General features: G+C 28.8%; 1 protein-coding gene across 10 annotated transcripts in view; it reads right to left on the bottom strand.

The window, feature by feature from the left end:
• Nucleotides 1-18,932, bottom strand: part of LOC107441410 (amidophosphoribosyltransferase) — a 29,947-nt gene that overhangs the window by 3,067 nt on the left and 7,948 nt on the right. Inside the window, exons 2-9 of one of the 10 annotated variants that reach the window (XM_016054652.3) lie at nucleotides 11,731-11,998; nucleotides 10,766-11,027; nucleotides 8,173-8,253; nucleotides 5,882-5,965; nucleotides 4,878-4,964; nucleotides 3,829-4,056; nucleotides 2,864-2,991; nucleotides 708-929 (exon numbers count right to left, since the gene is read on the bottom strand). In XM_016054652.3, coding sequence (XP_015910138.1) covers nucleotides 708-929; nucleotides 2,864-2,991; nucleotides 3,829-4,056; nucleotides 4,878-4,964; nucleotides 5,882-5,965; nucleotides 8,173-8,253; nucleotides 10,766-11,027; nucleotides 11,731-11,998 — 1,360 coding nt within the window. The remainder of the gene's footprint in view (nucleotides 1-707; nucleotides 930-2,863; nucleotides 2,992-3,828; nucleotides 4,057-4,877; nucleotides 4,965-5,881; nucleotides 5,966-8,172; nucleotides 8,254-10,765; nucleotides 11,028-11,730; nucleotides 11,999-18,932) is intronic. The other 9 variants (XM_016054654.3, XM_016054653.3, XM_016054655.3 and 6 more) reach the window with 9 other exon arrangements.

Raw genomic sequence — 18,932 nt, 5'->3', positions numbered from 1 at the left:
TATAGGCCTGTTTACACGGTCCAATTTCTTGAATCCGAGAAATTGGACGGATTTCTCTGTCCAAGAAATTGGATGATTCGTTGACACTATCCAAGTTCTTGAATGTCGCTGATTCGTTGAAAGAAAAACTTGCGCATTGTTCATATTCGACATTATAAAATAATGCTTACATAAGTTTAAAATTACTAAATAAATTTATATAAAATCATAATAATACAAATAAACCTCAACAGATCAATTTATTTGGACTAAAATTTATGAAAACCCACAACAAAATGACATAATTTGCTGCCAGCTTGTTGACGTCACAAAACCTAAGACGCTGATTGGTTAAGGGAGAAAAAACTTGGATGGAAAGTAGAACATGCTCTACTATCGTCCAAGAAGTTGGACCAAGTTCTTGGATGTTTGTTTACACGTTCAAAGCTCAAAGCAAAACAAGTTTCCATCAATATCAATCAATCTCTGTCCAAGAAATTGGATCGTCTAAACAGGCCTTATGTAGACAAAACAAATATTTTACTCATAACTACAAAACTATAAACCTTAACAAACCTATTTCTTTCCTTATTTCTAAAAAAAAAAATTATGTTTTATTTTATTTACTGCCTTGCATCACAATGAAGAAAAGTTACTACATTCAGTCCCTTTTTTAAAAATTATTTTTTAAAAAAATAATAATTTTGTGTGTTAATTGTTTAAATTACCTCTTCTGCTCCTGCTTCCCTTAGCATTCTGATTATGGCCCCCATTGTGTTCCCCCTTACAATTGAATCATCAATCAGTACTATTCTTTTCCCTTTGAAGTTGGCACTCAGAGGACCAAATTTCTTGAGAACTGCCAACTGTCTTAGTCTTGTGCTTGGCTGGATGAAAGTTCTTCCCACATATCTGTTTTTACAGAGTACTTCCATGTAAGGGATTTTTGCCTGGAATAAGAATTTGTTAATTATTTGAATTATTACATCTATTTCAGAATAATTAATTATAAAATTTAAAAAATATTACTTATTTGCTAAATTGTAAGTCGTCATATTTTGAATTATATTTTATTCTGTGTTAAAAATAAAAAAAAGTTTCTAAGTTGACAAAATTAAAAAGTTAACAAAATTTCAAAGTTAACAAAAATGGAAAATATTTGTATAATTTCAATTAGCCTATATGGTCAAAAAAATAGATAAATAAATATTCAGTTTATGATGAAATTGTAGAAATATTGATGCTTAAAACAACTACTGTAACTTTAACTGTATGTCATTATAAAAACATATTACTTTATGTTAAATAATGAGTAAAATTGTATCCATAATTATGAATTCATTTAATTTATGAAAAGTTATACGAATCATAGTTTAATGAATTTAATATGTTGCAAAAACTATTTTATAATATTAATCAATAATAGACTTTTTAGCAGCTTGCCTTTTAAATAATCTTTTTAGTACTTTTTTTTATGATCGAAATTACTTAATATTGCATATAGTCAGATTTAGATATCAGAGTAAAAAATAAGTGTAACACAATTATACATGCCTCAATTCTTCATAAACCACATTAACTTTACAATCTCTTAAAGTAAACCGAAATTGGTAAATTTGTTGGTCTTTAGTCCTAATGCAATTGATAATTTTTTCTGTAAATGATTAATACTTATGTGCATATTTTTGCAATTCAAATTAATTGCATTCAAAAAATATTTTAAAACAATAATATTGATCCACTTTTAGAATGAGTGACTGAAATCCTGTAAAAAGGCTTGTTTTTGTAACGATGAGATGGGCTCAAATTGTGATGGATAGTTGCAGTTGAGAGAGATTTTGGAAGTTTAATAAGTGAGGAACCATTGTCAGAAAAAGGATTGCTTGCAACTTCTTCCCACCCCCTTGGACAGTGCCCCCCTCATGATGACGATGAATATTGATCTGTTTCAGATATGTATGTTTTTATGTTTAATTTTATGTGAAATAACACAAAATTCTATTCAAAAATCTTCAAAAGCATGATGTTTGAAAGAAAAAATATTTTATGGTAATTAAAATTTTTTTAAACTTGTGGCAACTGTTGGGAATTCAGTTTGTCATCTTTTATCTATAGCATTTATTTCTTTATTTTAACTTCAGATGATATCATAACTTTTAAAAAATATGATGTTAAAATTGAGTCTTATTTAATACATCTGCAATATAGCATGATATATGTATGTCATTGTAAAGTATTAAAATCTTGCAAAAGTGGCATACATTGATTTCACTCAAATAAATGCATTAATGTATGTCTGAAATACTTGTTATGTGAGTAAATACACGTATAGCTAGTATTTTATTAATTAATTAATTATTTTTTTAATATCATTATTTTATAACTTACACCTTTAAATGTTAACAGTCAGCATGTAGTGTTTGGAAAGCAAGTGAGCAAAAATGACATCTTTCTTTTCAAAGATCACTATCAGAACATGCTATTTTAAAAAATATTTTGGAAAAAAAAATACTAAGAAATAAAACACTCTCCAGAGAATACATTAATTTTAAACTTGTATTGTGCAGTTTGGCTCTTCATTGTATTGTATCACAGTAATAAACACATGTAAGAAAAACATTTTCATAATTTTAAGCTGTACCATATCTTAAAAGCCATGTCTTATTCAAAACCAGCTATGAATTTCAAAAACTGAATAAACTGGAATAGAAAAATACAAATGCACCAATGAAGAATATATAGCTCAGCTGAATTATTTTTGTCATGTAATTTGTTAACCTAATCTTCCTATCTGGCATCTATTTTATACTTAAATAGGGCAGTGCTAATAAAGAATATATAAGTACTACATAAAAATAAAAGCTTAAAACAAATGAATACTAACTTGTTCTGCATATCCAATTGCAGCTGGAGTTGCAGATTCTGGTACTGCACTTACAACATCTGCTTCAATAGGAGCTTGTATTGCAAGCTGTCTACCACATTCCATTCTTGCTGTGTACACCATTTGACCTATAATAGTAATTAACAAATAGTTATTGTTAAAAATTAGAAGTAAAAAATATTAAATTCGTTTGCATAAAAATAACTCCTCATTGCATTGTATCACGCATTTGAATTTGTAGCATTTTATGTCTCTTCAAAGAAAAAAAAAACAATATGTTCAGAATACAGTTCAGAATACAATGATTTAAAAATTCTACTAAAATGATTTAAAAATTTTACTAAATTACTTAAATGTTAGTGTTTCCATTATTATTAAATGTCTATTTTAATTCACTATCTAGATGGACTGAGATTTAATTTATCTATATCTGACATTCTCTATATAACAAGCTGATAATGTATTTGAAATATATACTTACTTGCCAACGTTGGAGAAATAAAATGCAGTTTTTACTATCGACATTTTTTTAGGCTATGAGTGCTTTGATACATCATGTAAGTCGAAAAGAGAAGTTCAAAATTGGAAATATAAGCACAAATATTTATGAAAAGTAAAAAATATGTATATAAATCATATAATCTAAAGATTTATTTAAACCTTTATTTATAATTACTTAAACTATTAACACTCAATATACTGGAGTACTGGCAGTAACACCATCTGTTGAGGTATAAGAGAAGTACTTTTGCCATCAGCAGATATTTTATCGCCAAAAAAAATTTTTTTTAAAATTTTTGCTAAAAATGCAGGTAAACAGGAGATAGTCATAAAATGCAGGAGTCTTCGTCAAAAACAGGAGACTTGGCAGGTATATATATAATAAAGTATCTTGTATTGTAATATAACAAATATGTTAGCAAGTTATATGGAATTTAATGAGGAGATAGTAGTGATTTACAAACCTTCCATCATGCTGTCTGGTCTTGCAAAATAAACATATTCAAAAATACAAAATGCTGGATTGCTGCTCCCTTTTGGTCTGGGAAGAATGCATATGGATCGAATACCCTTTTTCGTTATCTCAACAATCTCACCAGGCTCGACTTCACGAACCAGTCGTCCTGCGACAGAAGGGAAAGCACAAGATTCCGATGATACGACATAACCTTCTAGTTCACTTTCATCATCATCTGCAAGATATAGTTAGTAATTTCATGAATAAATAAATAAAATAATTATATAATTTATATTTTATGTTTCCATTGTGTATGTGTATTCTTTTTTTAAAATTCTATTTTCTTATATCTGTCGTAATATATAAACTCAATTCTGTAGTTGCTGACATGGACTATAGATTGAAAAGAGACTTTATTTGTTTCATGTTTGTTTATTTCTTACTTTTATTGTATTGTATTGAATTAACAAATTTACTCTTATTATTATTATTATCAAACTTGAATACTTCAACAACAGATTGCAAATAAATTGTCACAAAAATATCTCTCAAAGTTTAATAATTCACTCTAATAATTATAAATAAATTCACAGTATAAATGGGTTTCAAATTTGAACAATTCAAAAAAATAATGCGCAATAAAAAATTAACTACTTCTTAAATAAATTGAAATACCTTACGAGTTACAATAATTCAACAAAGCTATAACTACAGACAAATAAAATTTTTAATAAACTATTATAAATACTTAAAAATTTATTATTCTTAAATTTATTATAATCTATTATTTTTATACAAAAATTATAACATGAACTCTCATATACCATTTGAACAACATAGAATTTGAACAATTCAAAAAAATAATGCATAATCAAAAATTAACTACCTCTTAAATAAATTGAAATACCTTACAAGTTACAATAATTCAACAAAGCTATAACTACAGACAAATATAATTTTTAATAAACTATTATTAATACTTAAAAATTTATTATTCTTAAATTTATTATAATCTATTATTTTTACACAAAAATTAGAACATGAACTCTCATATACCATTCAAATGACAAAAAGCATTCTGTAAGGTATCATATTCATTAGTTGGTTTAGACTTCACATCTTTCTTTTTCAAATCTTTGGCTGCTTTTAGGGACATGAAAACAAGCATTATTACATGTATGCTAAGCAAGCAACATTAAAAAAAAAGCACAAGCAAAGGGCAAATGTATACAAGGATTACAAAAAGCAAGGCAAACTAAACTTATATACTTCTTAATTTTGATAATTTCATTCTAATTTTAACTTTTTATTAATTATTATTTTTAAATACGTGTTAATTTCATAAATTTTTTAATTAAAGTAAATTCATTCCTCGTTTGTTGCTTGACCTAAGAGTTTTTCTTTTGAGAAGTCAAGATTACTAGAATTTTAGTCAAGATTACTAGAATCAAGATTACTAGAAGAGTTTGTTGCTTGACCTAAGAGTTTTTCTTTTGAGAAGTCAAGATTACTAGAATATTGAAATTGAATTTTAACATTAAGGACAGCAAAAACGTTTTATAATAGAATTGTAAATGCTTAGGCAAGTAAAGTTCCTAGATTTTCTTAAAACTTTTATACTCTAACTCATTTAATAATTATACTATAAACTGTAATAACTATAGACTAAAGATTTTCAACATTATTTGCTTACTTTAAGGCGACAAAGGGCTTTCAAATTTTTTTTTTTGAAATTTGAATAAAAACAGTTATAAAATGAGCCAGAAACCTGCCAAATTTAAAAGTTTTTGATTTTTCTGAATTTATAATTTTAACTACCACTATTAGTCACATCTTAAATGAAAAAATTTATGATGTTTTAATTTATGTAATTTTTTGAAGCATGCAAAAATAATAATAAGTAATGTAAATAATTTATATAAAATGAAAAAATTAATTTGTTTATTCAAAATTCATCTATAAAAAAATTGAAATAATTCATCAACAGATATAGATTTCAATAGGAATTTTACAAATTAGCATGCAATTAAGACCTAGTTATAATAAGAACTTTTGTATACCATTTCGATGACTAACGCCATTGCGAAAAGTATGTCCATTTGCTAGGTTAGACTGCTCACCATTTTTTCGTAAACCTTTAGCTGCTTTTACAACATAAAAACAATCATTAATAGAGGAACTCTAAGCTGGCAACAAGATAAAAACAAAAGCAGAGGAGAAATGTTTATTGATTACAACAAAGGACAAAGCAAAATATAAAATAATTGATAAATTTTACTAATTACTACAATAAAATAAACACAAAACATTAAGTTCAGCTATTTTTCAAATACTTTTATTGAAACTTGTACATCAAATTATAATTTAGAAATCGAATATAAAAAATTATAACTGAAATTTTAGATAATTAAAATATTAAATTATATGAGTCATTCAACAGCTAAACTTGATAAAAAAAAATTTATTGCTACAAGTGCTTTATGTAAGGTAAGCTTAACTTGGAAAATCTGAAATTTTTTTGCTCAAATGTAACTTAAAATTATCTAATAAATAAAATTTATTCAATAAAAAAAGAAAAAAATTAAAATATTTTTTAATTTGTTATCTTTCACAAAACATAGAAAATGTATCTACTTTAGTCTTTTAACACAGCTAAATTAAAATTACAGCTAAATGTATTAAATTCAAATTTACTGTAAATAAAATCATCAAATAGGTACTATTTTATTTATCGCTATTCCTAAATAACAGAAATATGGGCATATATCTGTCACTAATTTGTATTTTGATAGATTGACTCCAATTCTAACGGAAATATTAATAAAATCTCAGAGATTTAATTAAAACAAGGTTTTTGAAAGATATTTGAAAACTCAATTCATAAGTGATAGCGACTGAATTAAAAGATTTAGGAAAAAAATTACAAAATAAAAACCTTAGAAACAATAGGAATTTTATATTAATCAAAAAATTTCACATGAACATTTATCTTAGTTTGAAATATACTATTATAAAATAATTATTCTTATATTATATATTTTTATACAGAATTATAACTTTAACACAACTCCTATAAACCTATTTTAAAAAATTAGAAGTATATAATCCAATCCTTACATTATATATTTCTATTCATAATTGTAATATTTCCCAATTTATATTAAAATACTTAAAAAAATTTATTTTAAATTTTATTTTCCCAAATTATTTTAATCTGAAAATGCATTAAAATGTTGATGGCTTCAGCACTATGGCTTGCAATGATAAAATTAAACACTTCCTGGATGAAATGTTTTCTTCTAGAGCATGTATTTTGTACCTCTGACTGTATTAGAAAAATTCATTTTGATTTTGAGCTTAATATTATTTAAAATTAATAAGCTATAACAAATTTAACTTAATATCACAATTAGAAATGCATAATGAATGTGATTATTATTGGCTTAAACCTTTGAAGCAGAATTTTTATTAAACATATTTTTCATACTTTTTTTATTATTTTGTATTATTTTAGGTCAAAATAAGTGAAAAATATAAAAATATTATATTTAGCATCTTAAGCATTTCTATAAATTATGGTTATAAAATGCAGCATTTTTTTTTTTTTTTTAAAGGTAAAATTTTTCAAACAAGGCTCACTTACAAACAAAAATTTTCATTTATTTGCCCTTATTTAGATCTAAGAGAAACAGTTATTTATCACTGGAATATATTTAATTTAACAAATCAATTATTGATATATTTTTGAATATGAATGGAAAAATACTACATTTCATACTACATTTTCAGATTTTAGTGCAAATATAATTCTGATAGTTGGACAAAAAAATTTTAGTAACTATTAGACTGTTTTTAATAATTAAAAAATATCAAAATAGATTTTTGTTTGTAATTGGAGCATCAAAAAAGATATATAAAAGCGGTACTGGCATTTCATCTGCATCAAAGGATTAATAAATTCTGAAATATCACAATAAAGTCTAAAAAACCAAGTTAGTTAAAGTACCTTTCTAAACAAAATAATTTTTTCCCTTTTTACAACCCCAACATCTACTAGAATTCAAAATTTATTTCACCTATCAAACCTTTCATGTGAGTTTTAAATAACAATGAAATAGTTAAATAATAGTTTAATAACATGGTTACAAAGAAAAAAATTCATCACTTTACTAAATAAAAAAGATATCTGATATCACATATTATCGATTGGTACAAATTTAAGTCACTTTATTTCCTTAACATCAATTTAAGACCAATACAAATGCATGCAGTTAGTAGTATTTTATGAAAAACAAAGCAAGAAAAATCATGCAATGGTTAGTGTAATTTAAATCAACCTCTTATGTTATACCACACTGATTTTTAAGTGAATAATCTTCTGTTCCATTTCCATTTTGTAGACTGCCGTCTCTATTATTAATTAATTCATCTTCTAAAATTTGGATGCAAAAATAAAATGCATTAAAGCAAAGCAAACATAAGCATTTATTGTGTCATAATTAGAGTGTTTGTTTCTAAACCAACCTCTACTATTTTCAAAAATTTTGCACGATTTTTAAAGGAGGAAATTAAATTTCAAGGCATATGGTTAGCATCCTGTATCTGAGTTACAACACTCTCGAGTTAAATAGACATGAGAACTACTAGACATGAAAATTTTAAATTTCTTGTCAGTTACCAGTGGCCAGTAGTTTAATAATTAAGTAGCCGCTTTTTCCTCAAACCTAACGAATCTGTGAACGATATTGATAGATCCTACTTTTTGCTTTTATTAAATTATATTTTTTAAATAAAAATCATATTAGAAACAATTTACCACTACAAAAAGTTAATTCAACAATAAAAATAATATAAATATATGACAAAATTTAGTTAAACATACCAAACATCATTTTCAAATATTTGAGGAGGCAAAATACATTTAATGCATACATTACAACTTTGAAATATATACGAGTAAATTGTTAAAGAACTCTCCTTCCAAATAAATCTTTCCATCACAAATTGATAGATTCAGAAGGATCAAAATTTTGAATGGCGATGAAGAATATTTTAATAAAAATTCTAGAATCTTTCTGCGTTATTTTACTTTTATCATTAAAAGATTAAAAAGCCACCAGTTGCTTCTTTAATTTAAATCACTTTCTTTTTTTTTGTTATTGTTGTTGAGATGAGTGGTTATTTTCAGGTCTAGGAGCTAACTAAGATATTCCAGAGAAAATTCTTCTGAGACAAGTCTGTTGCTTAGCAACCATATGGGGATATGATCAACAGGGAAAATCAAAGGGTTTTACAAAAGTTTTCTTGGTTGCCTAGCAACAGAGAAATTAGAAAAAAAATTCTGGGCTGTGGATTTATTGGATTTTTTTTTGACACAGCAAAAAGTTCCCTTCATAATTTTTTTTCTTCTTTTTTTAAGAAGAACAGTGGGACATAATTGGTCTTACAGACATGTGACTCAATTAGAAAAAAAATACTAAAATAGTGCACGATTAATGACTCTATACTAACAAATTTGTTAGTATATTTTAAGACATTGATTATTATCCACCTCCACTAAGCAGTTGTGTGAAAAAACTGCTTAGTAAAGGTGGATATTAATCAACAAAAAAAAAACATGCATGCACAAAATCTTTTCCTCTTTTTCTAAAAAAATTACTGGAAAATCTCATATCTGGTTTTGGAATCAAACACTTTAATTATAGCAATAAAACATGGCAAGGCAGCAAATAAATAAATAAAAATAAAGCAAAAAACATAAAAATCAAAGCAAAATAAATTTAAGCATAATAGCAAATTAAATGGCAACGCTAAAGAAAAACTAAACTAAAGCACAATGAGCAACACTAATTTTCAAGAAACAAACTTATATGCGATTAATTAAATTTAATATTTAGAAAGTTCTTAAGAAAAGTATTTACTTAAACAAACACACATATATTTAAACCAAACCTTCAACATTTTTTATGTGATATTAATAATTTCAATGAAACAGAGAAATATGATCATTATTTAAATTTCTAGTGAAAAATATTTTTTAATAAATGCTGATATAATATAGTGAAAAACTCCTTAAAATACTGTCAAAAATATTTATTCAAAAGTGTAGAAACTAAACAGAAAATATGAAAATAATAATAAAATATATCTCAAGGTATATAAAAAGCAATTATTCAAATTGCATAACCATTCTCAAGACCAAAAATATTTTTTGTTGGGATTAAAAAAATTAAATCTATTATCTATAACAAACAGTTACTAAATGAAATATCCTAATATTTAGTTTTAAAGATTTATTTAATAAAATATTCATTGTTGTTGTTGACGTATGCCTGTTAAGACAGAGGAGTGCGATTGATCTTGTTTTCTAGTGGCGCCATCTAAGGCCAAGAATTCAACTTCTGCCACACCCATACGTCCCACCCGTTCATAGGGCAGACCCATCCATACATCCATTCATTCATCCACAGATCATAATTTTGACCTGAATCAGAGAACGATCAATCTCCAATTCAGTACCCCCAGTGGTATTTATTTGTTATGGGAACACGGAGGACTTTGCGACTCCACAGATTTAACGTGCATCAGTCACCATTTGCTACACGAGGAATCTTCGGCTGGCGGAGCTCGAACTCTCGGACATGGGCCCAGCGTCCTACCGATCAGGCTACCCCGATCGAAAATATTCATTCATTTGGTTAATAAGAGTAGATTTATACATAATTTTGTGTTTGGAATATGAAATAAACATGCTACAGTGCTGCAACAATCACATTTTACAGATGTACTTACCAAATCTGTATAACTTGATGAATTAAATTGTATTCTTTCATGCATTAAATTCTAGACTATATCACGCAACTGAGCAATCTAGTTTAGGCTTAAAATCAAGTATTAAATAATGGAAAATCATATACAAAAGGAACAACACTAATTAAACTAACCCAATGAGCCCCTTGGTGGCACCAGTTTTCCAATGCATAAAGGTCGGTTACCATATGGGTCTCTAACAGCATAAATTGTGTCACCATTCATTATAAGTAGAGCATAAGAGGTTTTTGTACGACTCATAAGATTTTTTATCCTGGCTGGCCAATCTGGTTTTCCTTCACATTCATTGTTTGGTTCTGGGGGTGGCATGCACAGGATCTGAACCATAAGTTCACTGTCCGATTCTGTTGACAAGCCAACGCCTTTCTCAATAATCTGAAAGAAAAGACTTGTTAATTTAGAACCCTGATTAAAATGAAGCAAAATCACAGAAGTGTGGAGATAAGTAGCATTAAACAATAAATTTTCAATTAAAAATAAAATAATAGCACAATTTTGTGCAAAAACTTACAAGAAGAAAAATAGCTTCTGAAAAGAATAACGCTCGAAAAACTTGTCGTCAATGAAAAAGTGCAAAAGAATGTAAAAATAGAGCAAAACAAAATTTTTCTAAAAGAATTACACAAAATAAAAATTGTGGTAAAAAGAATAGCTCAAATTTCCCAGAACTACCTAGTGCAAGATTATCTTGCACCAGTCAGAACCAAATTATAATAACAACATGAAAATTATTACGTTTTTAGATAAAGGAACAACACAAAACTGAGCTTAAAAAAAGCATACAAATCACAGGGCTTGTTAGCAAACTCTTTGAAAATTAGGAGTGTATTGAACCATAATATCATTCAAATTTGCAGAACTTTAACATGGTACTCAAATAAATCATATTATCAGACTCCTTAAACGTAATTGCACGTTACTATAGCCTCACCTGAACAGTAACATGGTGCAAATAAACACCTTATTAACACCGTACTATGGTTCAAGGAACCGATATCACGGTTCAACATTAAATCAATATTCCTGAGATTGTAAAAATAGTAAACAAAAAAAAAATTACAGAGTTAAAAGAACTCACTTCTCTGCGAAGCTGTGGAGCATTGACTAGTTCACCATTATGGGCTATAGCAAGAACTCCATGCTTCGTATGAACGACGAACGGCTGCGTATTCAAGTGTTGCGTTCCTCCGGCTGTGGAGTACCTTGTGTGACCAATACCCAAGTTACCTTTCAGTTTTGCCAGATCCTCTTCCTTGAAGGCATGGGTCACTAAGCCAGCCATTTTATGGGTGTTCACATTGCTCAAATCTCCATTGCTGGTGGTGATTCCGCAACTTTCTTGACCTCTAAGAAAAGGGTTAAAAATTAATTAATTTTAAAACAGCAGCACTTTTCTACTGAAAAATTCGGAAAAGTCGGATTTGGAAATGAAACAGGACAAAACCGAACAAACGCTTGACAAGAAATATTTTTTTAAAACGAAAAAAAAAAAAAAAAAAAAAAAAAAAAAAANAAAAAAAAAAAAAAAAAAAAAAAAAAAAAAAAAAAAAAAAAAAAACGGACGTCGAACAGTCGACCCAATTTTGTGGGTACTAATGTTCAATTCCGCAGCCTTGTAATTTTAAAACCAATTCAAAAAGACAAAGAAACTCTTCGATCCAATATTGGGAGAAATTTGTCTTCGTAAAGGACTTTTTGACGGAACTAACCTGTGTTACCGTTACATGGCGACGAAAATCACGAAAACCTTCCACGGTTAGCATGACAGCAAGGGGACTGATTCGTCTACCACTGGGGATATTTTACGACAGGACTGTGGTCGATTCAAAGCGGATGCGGAATTCGTATCGACCAGCCATCGCTGGGATTCGAACCCGGTTCACCTGATTGGAAAGCGAGCCATTGCGGCACTGTGTTATACGTATCAAAAACTAATTGCTGTGAGTTAACAGAGATGGGTAAAAATGCACTTTAGTATTAGTAATAGTACTTTATTTACGTCGCACAAGAGCAGCACAATGGGCTTTTGTTGACGGTTTTGGAAACATTCCTAAGGATGATCCGAAGGTTGTAATTTTGATCCTCTGCAGAGGGAATGGCTTCTCCTCTTTGGTAGCCCGTCGATCTGCGCGCAAAGTTGAGCACTTTGCGATCAAACAGTTTAACGAGGACCGATACCACACACCCTCAGTGCCTTCGCTGGCTGATCAAACTAGCCAAGCACTAGCTCACTGATCGCTACCAGTGATATTTGACTTCGGTGAAAAACGTGCTGTAAATTGAGCAAAACTTAACAATATTTATATTCAAAATCGCATAATGAAACAGTGGTAATTTTTAAAAAGATAGGAAATTTTTTAAAAAGAAAAAGCAATACCGTGTAATTAGCGAAATAACATTGTCATTAGTTCTTTATTTAGACCCGAAGACCGTTAAAATTTATGTTTACAAAAAAAATAAGCCAATTCATATTTACTAAAGCAAAAAGTTACACGCAAAATTCTACAGATAATGTTTACGCTTAATTTTGACTTTAGTTTTTAAATATACATGTTTTAAGTTAATTTATCTTAACCTTAATTTTTCTCTAAAAGTTGCGAACGTTAAAATATTTGTATTCTTTTTAATTTGTTTGCCAGTTTTTTTAATTTTCCATGGTACGCGAGTAAGAGTTTAACAATTTTTGTGTATAGCATACAAAAATAAATAAAATGTTTATTGAATAGTGTATAATAAAACGAAGTAAATCAGTTTTCTATTCTTTGATCATTCTTCCTCCCTTTGATTTCTCAAACATCGATAGCTTAAATGTATGTTGAAATGACGAGTATATACGCTATTTAGGTTCTTATCAGTCGGATGAGGGACATCTTGTAAGAGATAAGTTGCAGAAAGAAGATTGACGCAACAGTTGTACGATGTTACGTTATAAGGTGAGATGAAAGTTGTTTAACTAAAAAATTCAGATAAGATTACAAAATATTACATATTTGGGATTGCTACAGCTACTTTAAGACGCGTGTTTGAAAAATAAGCACTTTCGTTTGATCTACTTCTTTAAAATTGAAGTACAAGCATAATTAAACTCCCCCAGTATTTTGCAGACAAATGCCCTCTTTATAAATGAAAACGTTTTTTCAATGTAGGCTTCGACACCTGTTGGAGTCTATTGAATAAATAAATATCTATCTTTTGTTTGATAAATTATTTTTGCTTGGTTCGCTGCGTCTGTTGTCAGTGGAGTAAATATAGTTTGTCTATGGAAAGAACTTCCCTCGCCACAAAGTCTGAGGACGTCTGCTGCTATGGCAACAAGAAACAGTAAAAGAGGGGAGCTTCTCTTTCCCCTGGTTCCCTTTCTCCCTCTGACTCGAGCTAAAACCTGCTTAAATATTGACTTAAAGCCCTTACAAGAAATAATTAAACCTCGTAACAATAGTCACCGCCACTATACCAGACGAATGGAGAGGGGAGTTAGTTCCATAGACAGACTGTAACACCCCCGAGATCAGGGGGGGAGCACGAGGTTTGAAGGTGCACTCGTCAGATAAAAATAACACAATGAGTTAAAATTAAAAACACTTTTTATTTATAAATAATTTTTAGTTTACTTTTAAATAGTAATAACACTTAACTAAACTTTGAATATAATTACTATAAGTTAGTGGGATTTCTCTTCTTATAATTAAAAAAAAAAATATTCATTTCAATATGGTAAGTGTGCAACGGTGTTTCAATTTATTAATTTAATTCTACTTTTTCAGTTTCTTAAATTAAAATAAAATTAATGATTTTTAATATCAGAATATCTCTTCACCATAGTGATTTTGTTCCATATTATAATTTTAAACTTTTTATGGTAAGTCTAAGATAAGGAGCAGCTAAGTCTGTTGTCAAAATTTCATGTCATCATGACTCATATGACGCCCTGCACAGCCCTACAAAGAGCTGAACCTACAACATCGAACTACAGCTGTTAGGCACTTCCAACCATAAAACTGGCTAAATTTAAAAAATTTAAGCGTTCTGTTTCCGTTCTAGTTCTGCTATACTATCGTGCAAGAAAGCTGAAATTGCACACCAATAATATTCTACTTGATGAACATCTTGTTATGGTAGTAGAATATTGCACAATATTACAGTTTAACGACCATTAAATATTTTCCACGGTTTGGGTTAAAAACATTACCAAAACATAACATACTATTCTATATTCATTACTATTTTTTTTTTCTCGCTGAAGCTCAAAATTTTTTAGGTTCAAATATAATTTTGAGCAACCAATTCATTAAAACTGAAGAGAGGATGCTGTTAATGACAAAGGAGCAGGCGGCTAAACTTTTCTACTTTTAAAATAAATTATCTTTTTTTTTCCCTCGTATGTTTGATTATATGTAATGGGAGCAAATGATTTATTGTAGTTAACTCTAAATAATAATTAGTGTTATCGATTATAATTCTTTGCTGTTGTGTGGTTTGAACTACAAGAAAAAATCGAGTTTTTAATTTGCATTCCTCATCACAATCGTAAACAATTGTGATTTTAAAAAAAAAGGATTTTTTATGTCTTTAATTTACATTCGTAAAGGACTAATACATTTCTAGGAAATTTGGTTAATATAATGTTTTTCAAAATCAACAGACACATAATTAAGTTTCATCCTTAAGTATTTTGAATGAAACAACACTTCGCATAGTGAAAAAGTAATAACATGAATCAATATATCTCTAATTATTCCTAGATTTTAAGAAGAAAAAAAAAAAAAGCTTTGTCGCTAAGCGAAAGAAAGGAATTTGAAGAAGAAAAAAAAAAAAAGCTAATTTCATAATTCGAAGATTCTTTTTCTTTCGAAAAAAAGCTTATAGCTATCAATCTCTTTACATCAATATCACATCTTATCTCAATACTTGCGTCGCAAATATCCTTGAAATTTGAAAAAGTTATCTTTCAAGATTAATTAATTCTTCATGATTCATCATTTCCGACTTCAAATTTGAAACTCATAATTGAGCTGATTATTTTGAGTCGAGTTTTTTTATTTTTTTTTTTTTTTTTTTTTTTTGAAATACTGTATCAAGGGGAGAACGCTACAGTAACTGGTTTGGGGAAAAAATAAAAATAAATAAAATAAAATTTTATAATTAAATTGCATTAAAACGTGTACGTTACTTTCTAATTTATTTAAATACTTTATCAACCAATGTCTTTAAAACTAAACGCGGTTATGATCCAAGGTAAGGGGACCAGACGCCCTAAAATATTGAGGACCTCGAATTGCATTGATTATTCTCAAATTCTTTCATACTCCTTGAGGACAAGAAGTGTTCCCAAATTTTAACACGCGTTCTCAAATGTTCACGAAGTTTTTCGAAAACTTCTTTTTTTTTTTAATACATGAAGTGAAACATCGGGAAAAAAAATCAGAAATGTTCCAGTTTTTTTTAACAAGATAGTCTTGTCTTATAGCGAATACAAACGAAAAGCTAAAATACACCAAACTAGTCTTAAAATAATAAACAAATTTTAATTTAACAGAATATCATATGATACTGCTTGGTAATGAAATTGAGTTTAATGAAAATGGTTTTGTACCTGATATTAGTTATCAATTATAAAAAAAAAAAAATTCTTAGTTGTACTTCTAAATCAAAATTTTCCGTAAATATATGGCGCACTCAAATCGTAATATTTTTCGACAACACTCAACTGATTTGACCTCAATGTTTATAAATCAGTGGGCTAGATCAATGGGCTGTTTTTGCAAAAAGAATTTACTTCCACTATTCTTTTTTACTGAATGGCAACAGAATCGAACCCAAGAATGAGATAACATTTTGGAGTTTACAATTATTTCTTTCAGATTAGTGTTTCCGGATTTTTTTTCCTTCTTTTTTCAATAAAATGTTTACTGTAGAATCATAATAATAATAAAATAACCAATCTATATTTAAAAAAAAAAAATCATTGATCGTAAGTTGAGTCAAAACCCACTTAATTTTAACAATAATATAAACCACTAAAATTATATTACCTTTAATCTCTTTAACTAGTCAGTTTTTAATCGTCCATCACTCAAAATTTTTGAAAATATAGATAAAGCAGATCTCTAAACTTTGATTTTGACGAAAAGTACAATTCTTATGACTTTTCTTTACTAAATTTTCAGACTAAAATTTCCTGCCCTTTGAAGGGTTAAAGGTTGGATATTTTGGAGGGTACAAAAGGCAAACAACATTTCAGACTCTAGGAAAGCTGATCATATGATGTAGTAAACTAGGTCTGACGGCTAAAAAGAAAGAAACATCACTGGAGTGAAATACCTGAAGTAGGGCCGTGTTCCCTTAAGAAACCGAGATAATGGCATAACATACAAATGTTAAGCTAATCAAACGATTTATGTTGTAAAACAAGAGTTCCGCAAATTTTTTAAACTCGGGATTGATGCCCAGTGCCCCCTCCATGCCATTAGACAATATATAGAAGCAAATAATAATAAAATTCCAGTAATTGACAAAAACAAGTGACAAAAGCACTGATCCCTCTTATGATCAAAACTATCCCCCCCCCTCTTCCACCACCGTAGTTAAGAATCGGTGTAGTAAACTAAGTTCGATGAAGAAAAGAGGAGGAAGTATTACTAGGGGACTTCGGAGTGCCCTAGTATTCGGAGTTTTTATCGTAGAACCAAACGCTTTCTCTTACAGAAATTTAAGATAGTTCTGAGATGTCAAGGTTGATTTGAGGTTTATTTGAAGTTGACTACAAAAATAACCTTAAAAGATCAACCTCCCAAGGTGTATAATCAAGGTATGTGAAATTGTTTAATTCACACTTGAGGTTGGTTTTAGGTTGATGGAAATCTACTTTAGAGCAACCAAGTTTAGAGAGGTTATTTTTGAGGTATACAGGTCATTTTTTCTACACTTCAGGCAAATAAGTATATTTGAGGTGTGAATTTTATCACCCAATCTCAACTAAAAGTAATGCTGAGTTATATATGAGGTTGATTTTATGAGGTGTAAATTGAGGTTATTTTTGCTGCAAAACATAACCTTATTTTCTACCTGGAGTTCTTTTTTTTCAACATTCGTCAACCTCAAAAATACTATTTGTAAGAGTTACGATACTAAATACCTTAGATCAAACGGGAAAAAAAGGAAAAATCAGTAGCGCCTGAAGAGGCTAAATGTAGAGGACTTTACTTAGTAAGGCGAGGTCTGACGAAAAAAAAAAGAAGAAAGATCACTGAGACAGCGTGCCCTGAGGGGGCCCAAATGTAAACAAAATTACGCTCCCCAGAGAAATCTAACTGTGTAGTAAATTAAATCTGAGGGGTGACGACAAAATCTCCACTCTTTCTAGTAGAAATTTCAAAAGAAAAGCGATTTTAAATTTTTAAAAAATAAAAATCTCGTACGCACTAAATGAGCATGAAATCTGCAACACTATTTCATCATGCATGGGAAAATTTCTTCCTGGTTCAAAACAAGCAACTATCAGACTCTTAACATCGTAGAGAAATCTAACCATCGTAAATCATCAAAGATAAATGGATGATCCGTGTTATGAAACTAAAGTATCATTCATTGACCTCGGAGCTTGTTTTTGAACAAATTCAAACTTCATTCAGAATAAAAGGAAGGAAAAAAAATACACGCTAGTTTTATCGAACTTCGAACTAGATATAAATTTTATGGAAATCAATAATACTTGAAAACAGAGTGGGGGGGGGAATAAAACGGAACGACGACAAAATAACTTTACAGAATCCATGACTGATGACTCCATGTGACAGACTTTCCAGAATTGATGACACATCAAACATACCACCACAAAAGATTAAGCATGATAATTTATTCATTAATTTTTTTTACATTTTTTACCTACACTAAACCGACTTTTAGATTCAATGTATTATCAATTTACAATAAGTGTTTAATGCACATATGATTATGACGCATAGTTAGTATTAAAAAAAAAAAAAATTCCTTCAAATTCTTAAAGAAAGAATGCGCGCTCCTTACACTCAACATTTTTGTTCCATTACGTAAGCACTGCTTCTTCATCATACACAAAGCTATTAGCTACATTCTCCATTGTAAGAACATGCTAATCTGAATAGTAATAGAATGTTTAAGAGAAAAAAGAGAGGTAGGCATACGCACATAATCGTCTGATTCTAGTAGGTCAAATTACCTCTGTAATGTATACAAAAACAAAATATTTCTTAATACTAAATATCTTCTGATGTTTTTATTCCGTGGTTGTTGGCAACATTT

This window comes from Parasteatoda tepidariorum, chromosome 4 (genome assembly GCF_043381705.1).
Source record: "Parasteatoda tepidariorum isolate YZ-2023 chromosome 4, CAS_Ptep_4.0, whole genome shotgun sequence".
Taxonomy (NCBI): domain Eukaryota; kingdom Metazoa; phylum Arthropoda; class Arachnida; order Araneae; family Theridiidae; genus Parasteatoda; species Parasteatoda tepidariorum.
This window is presented reverse-complemented; position numbering and strand designations above follow the sequence as displayed.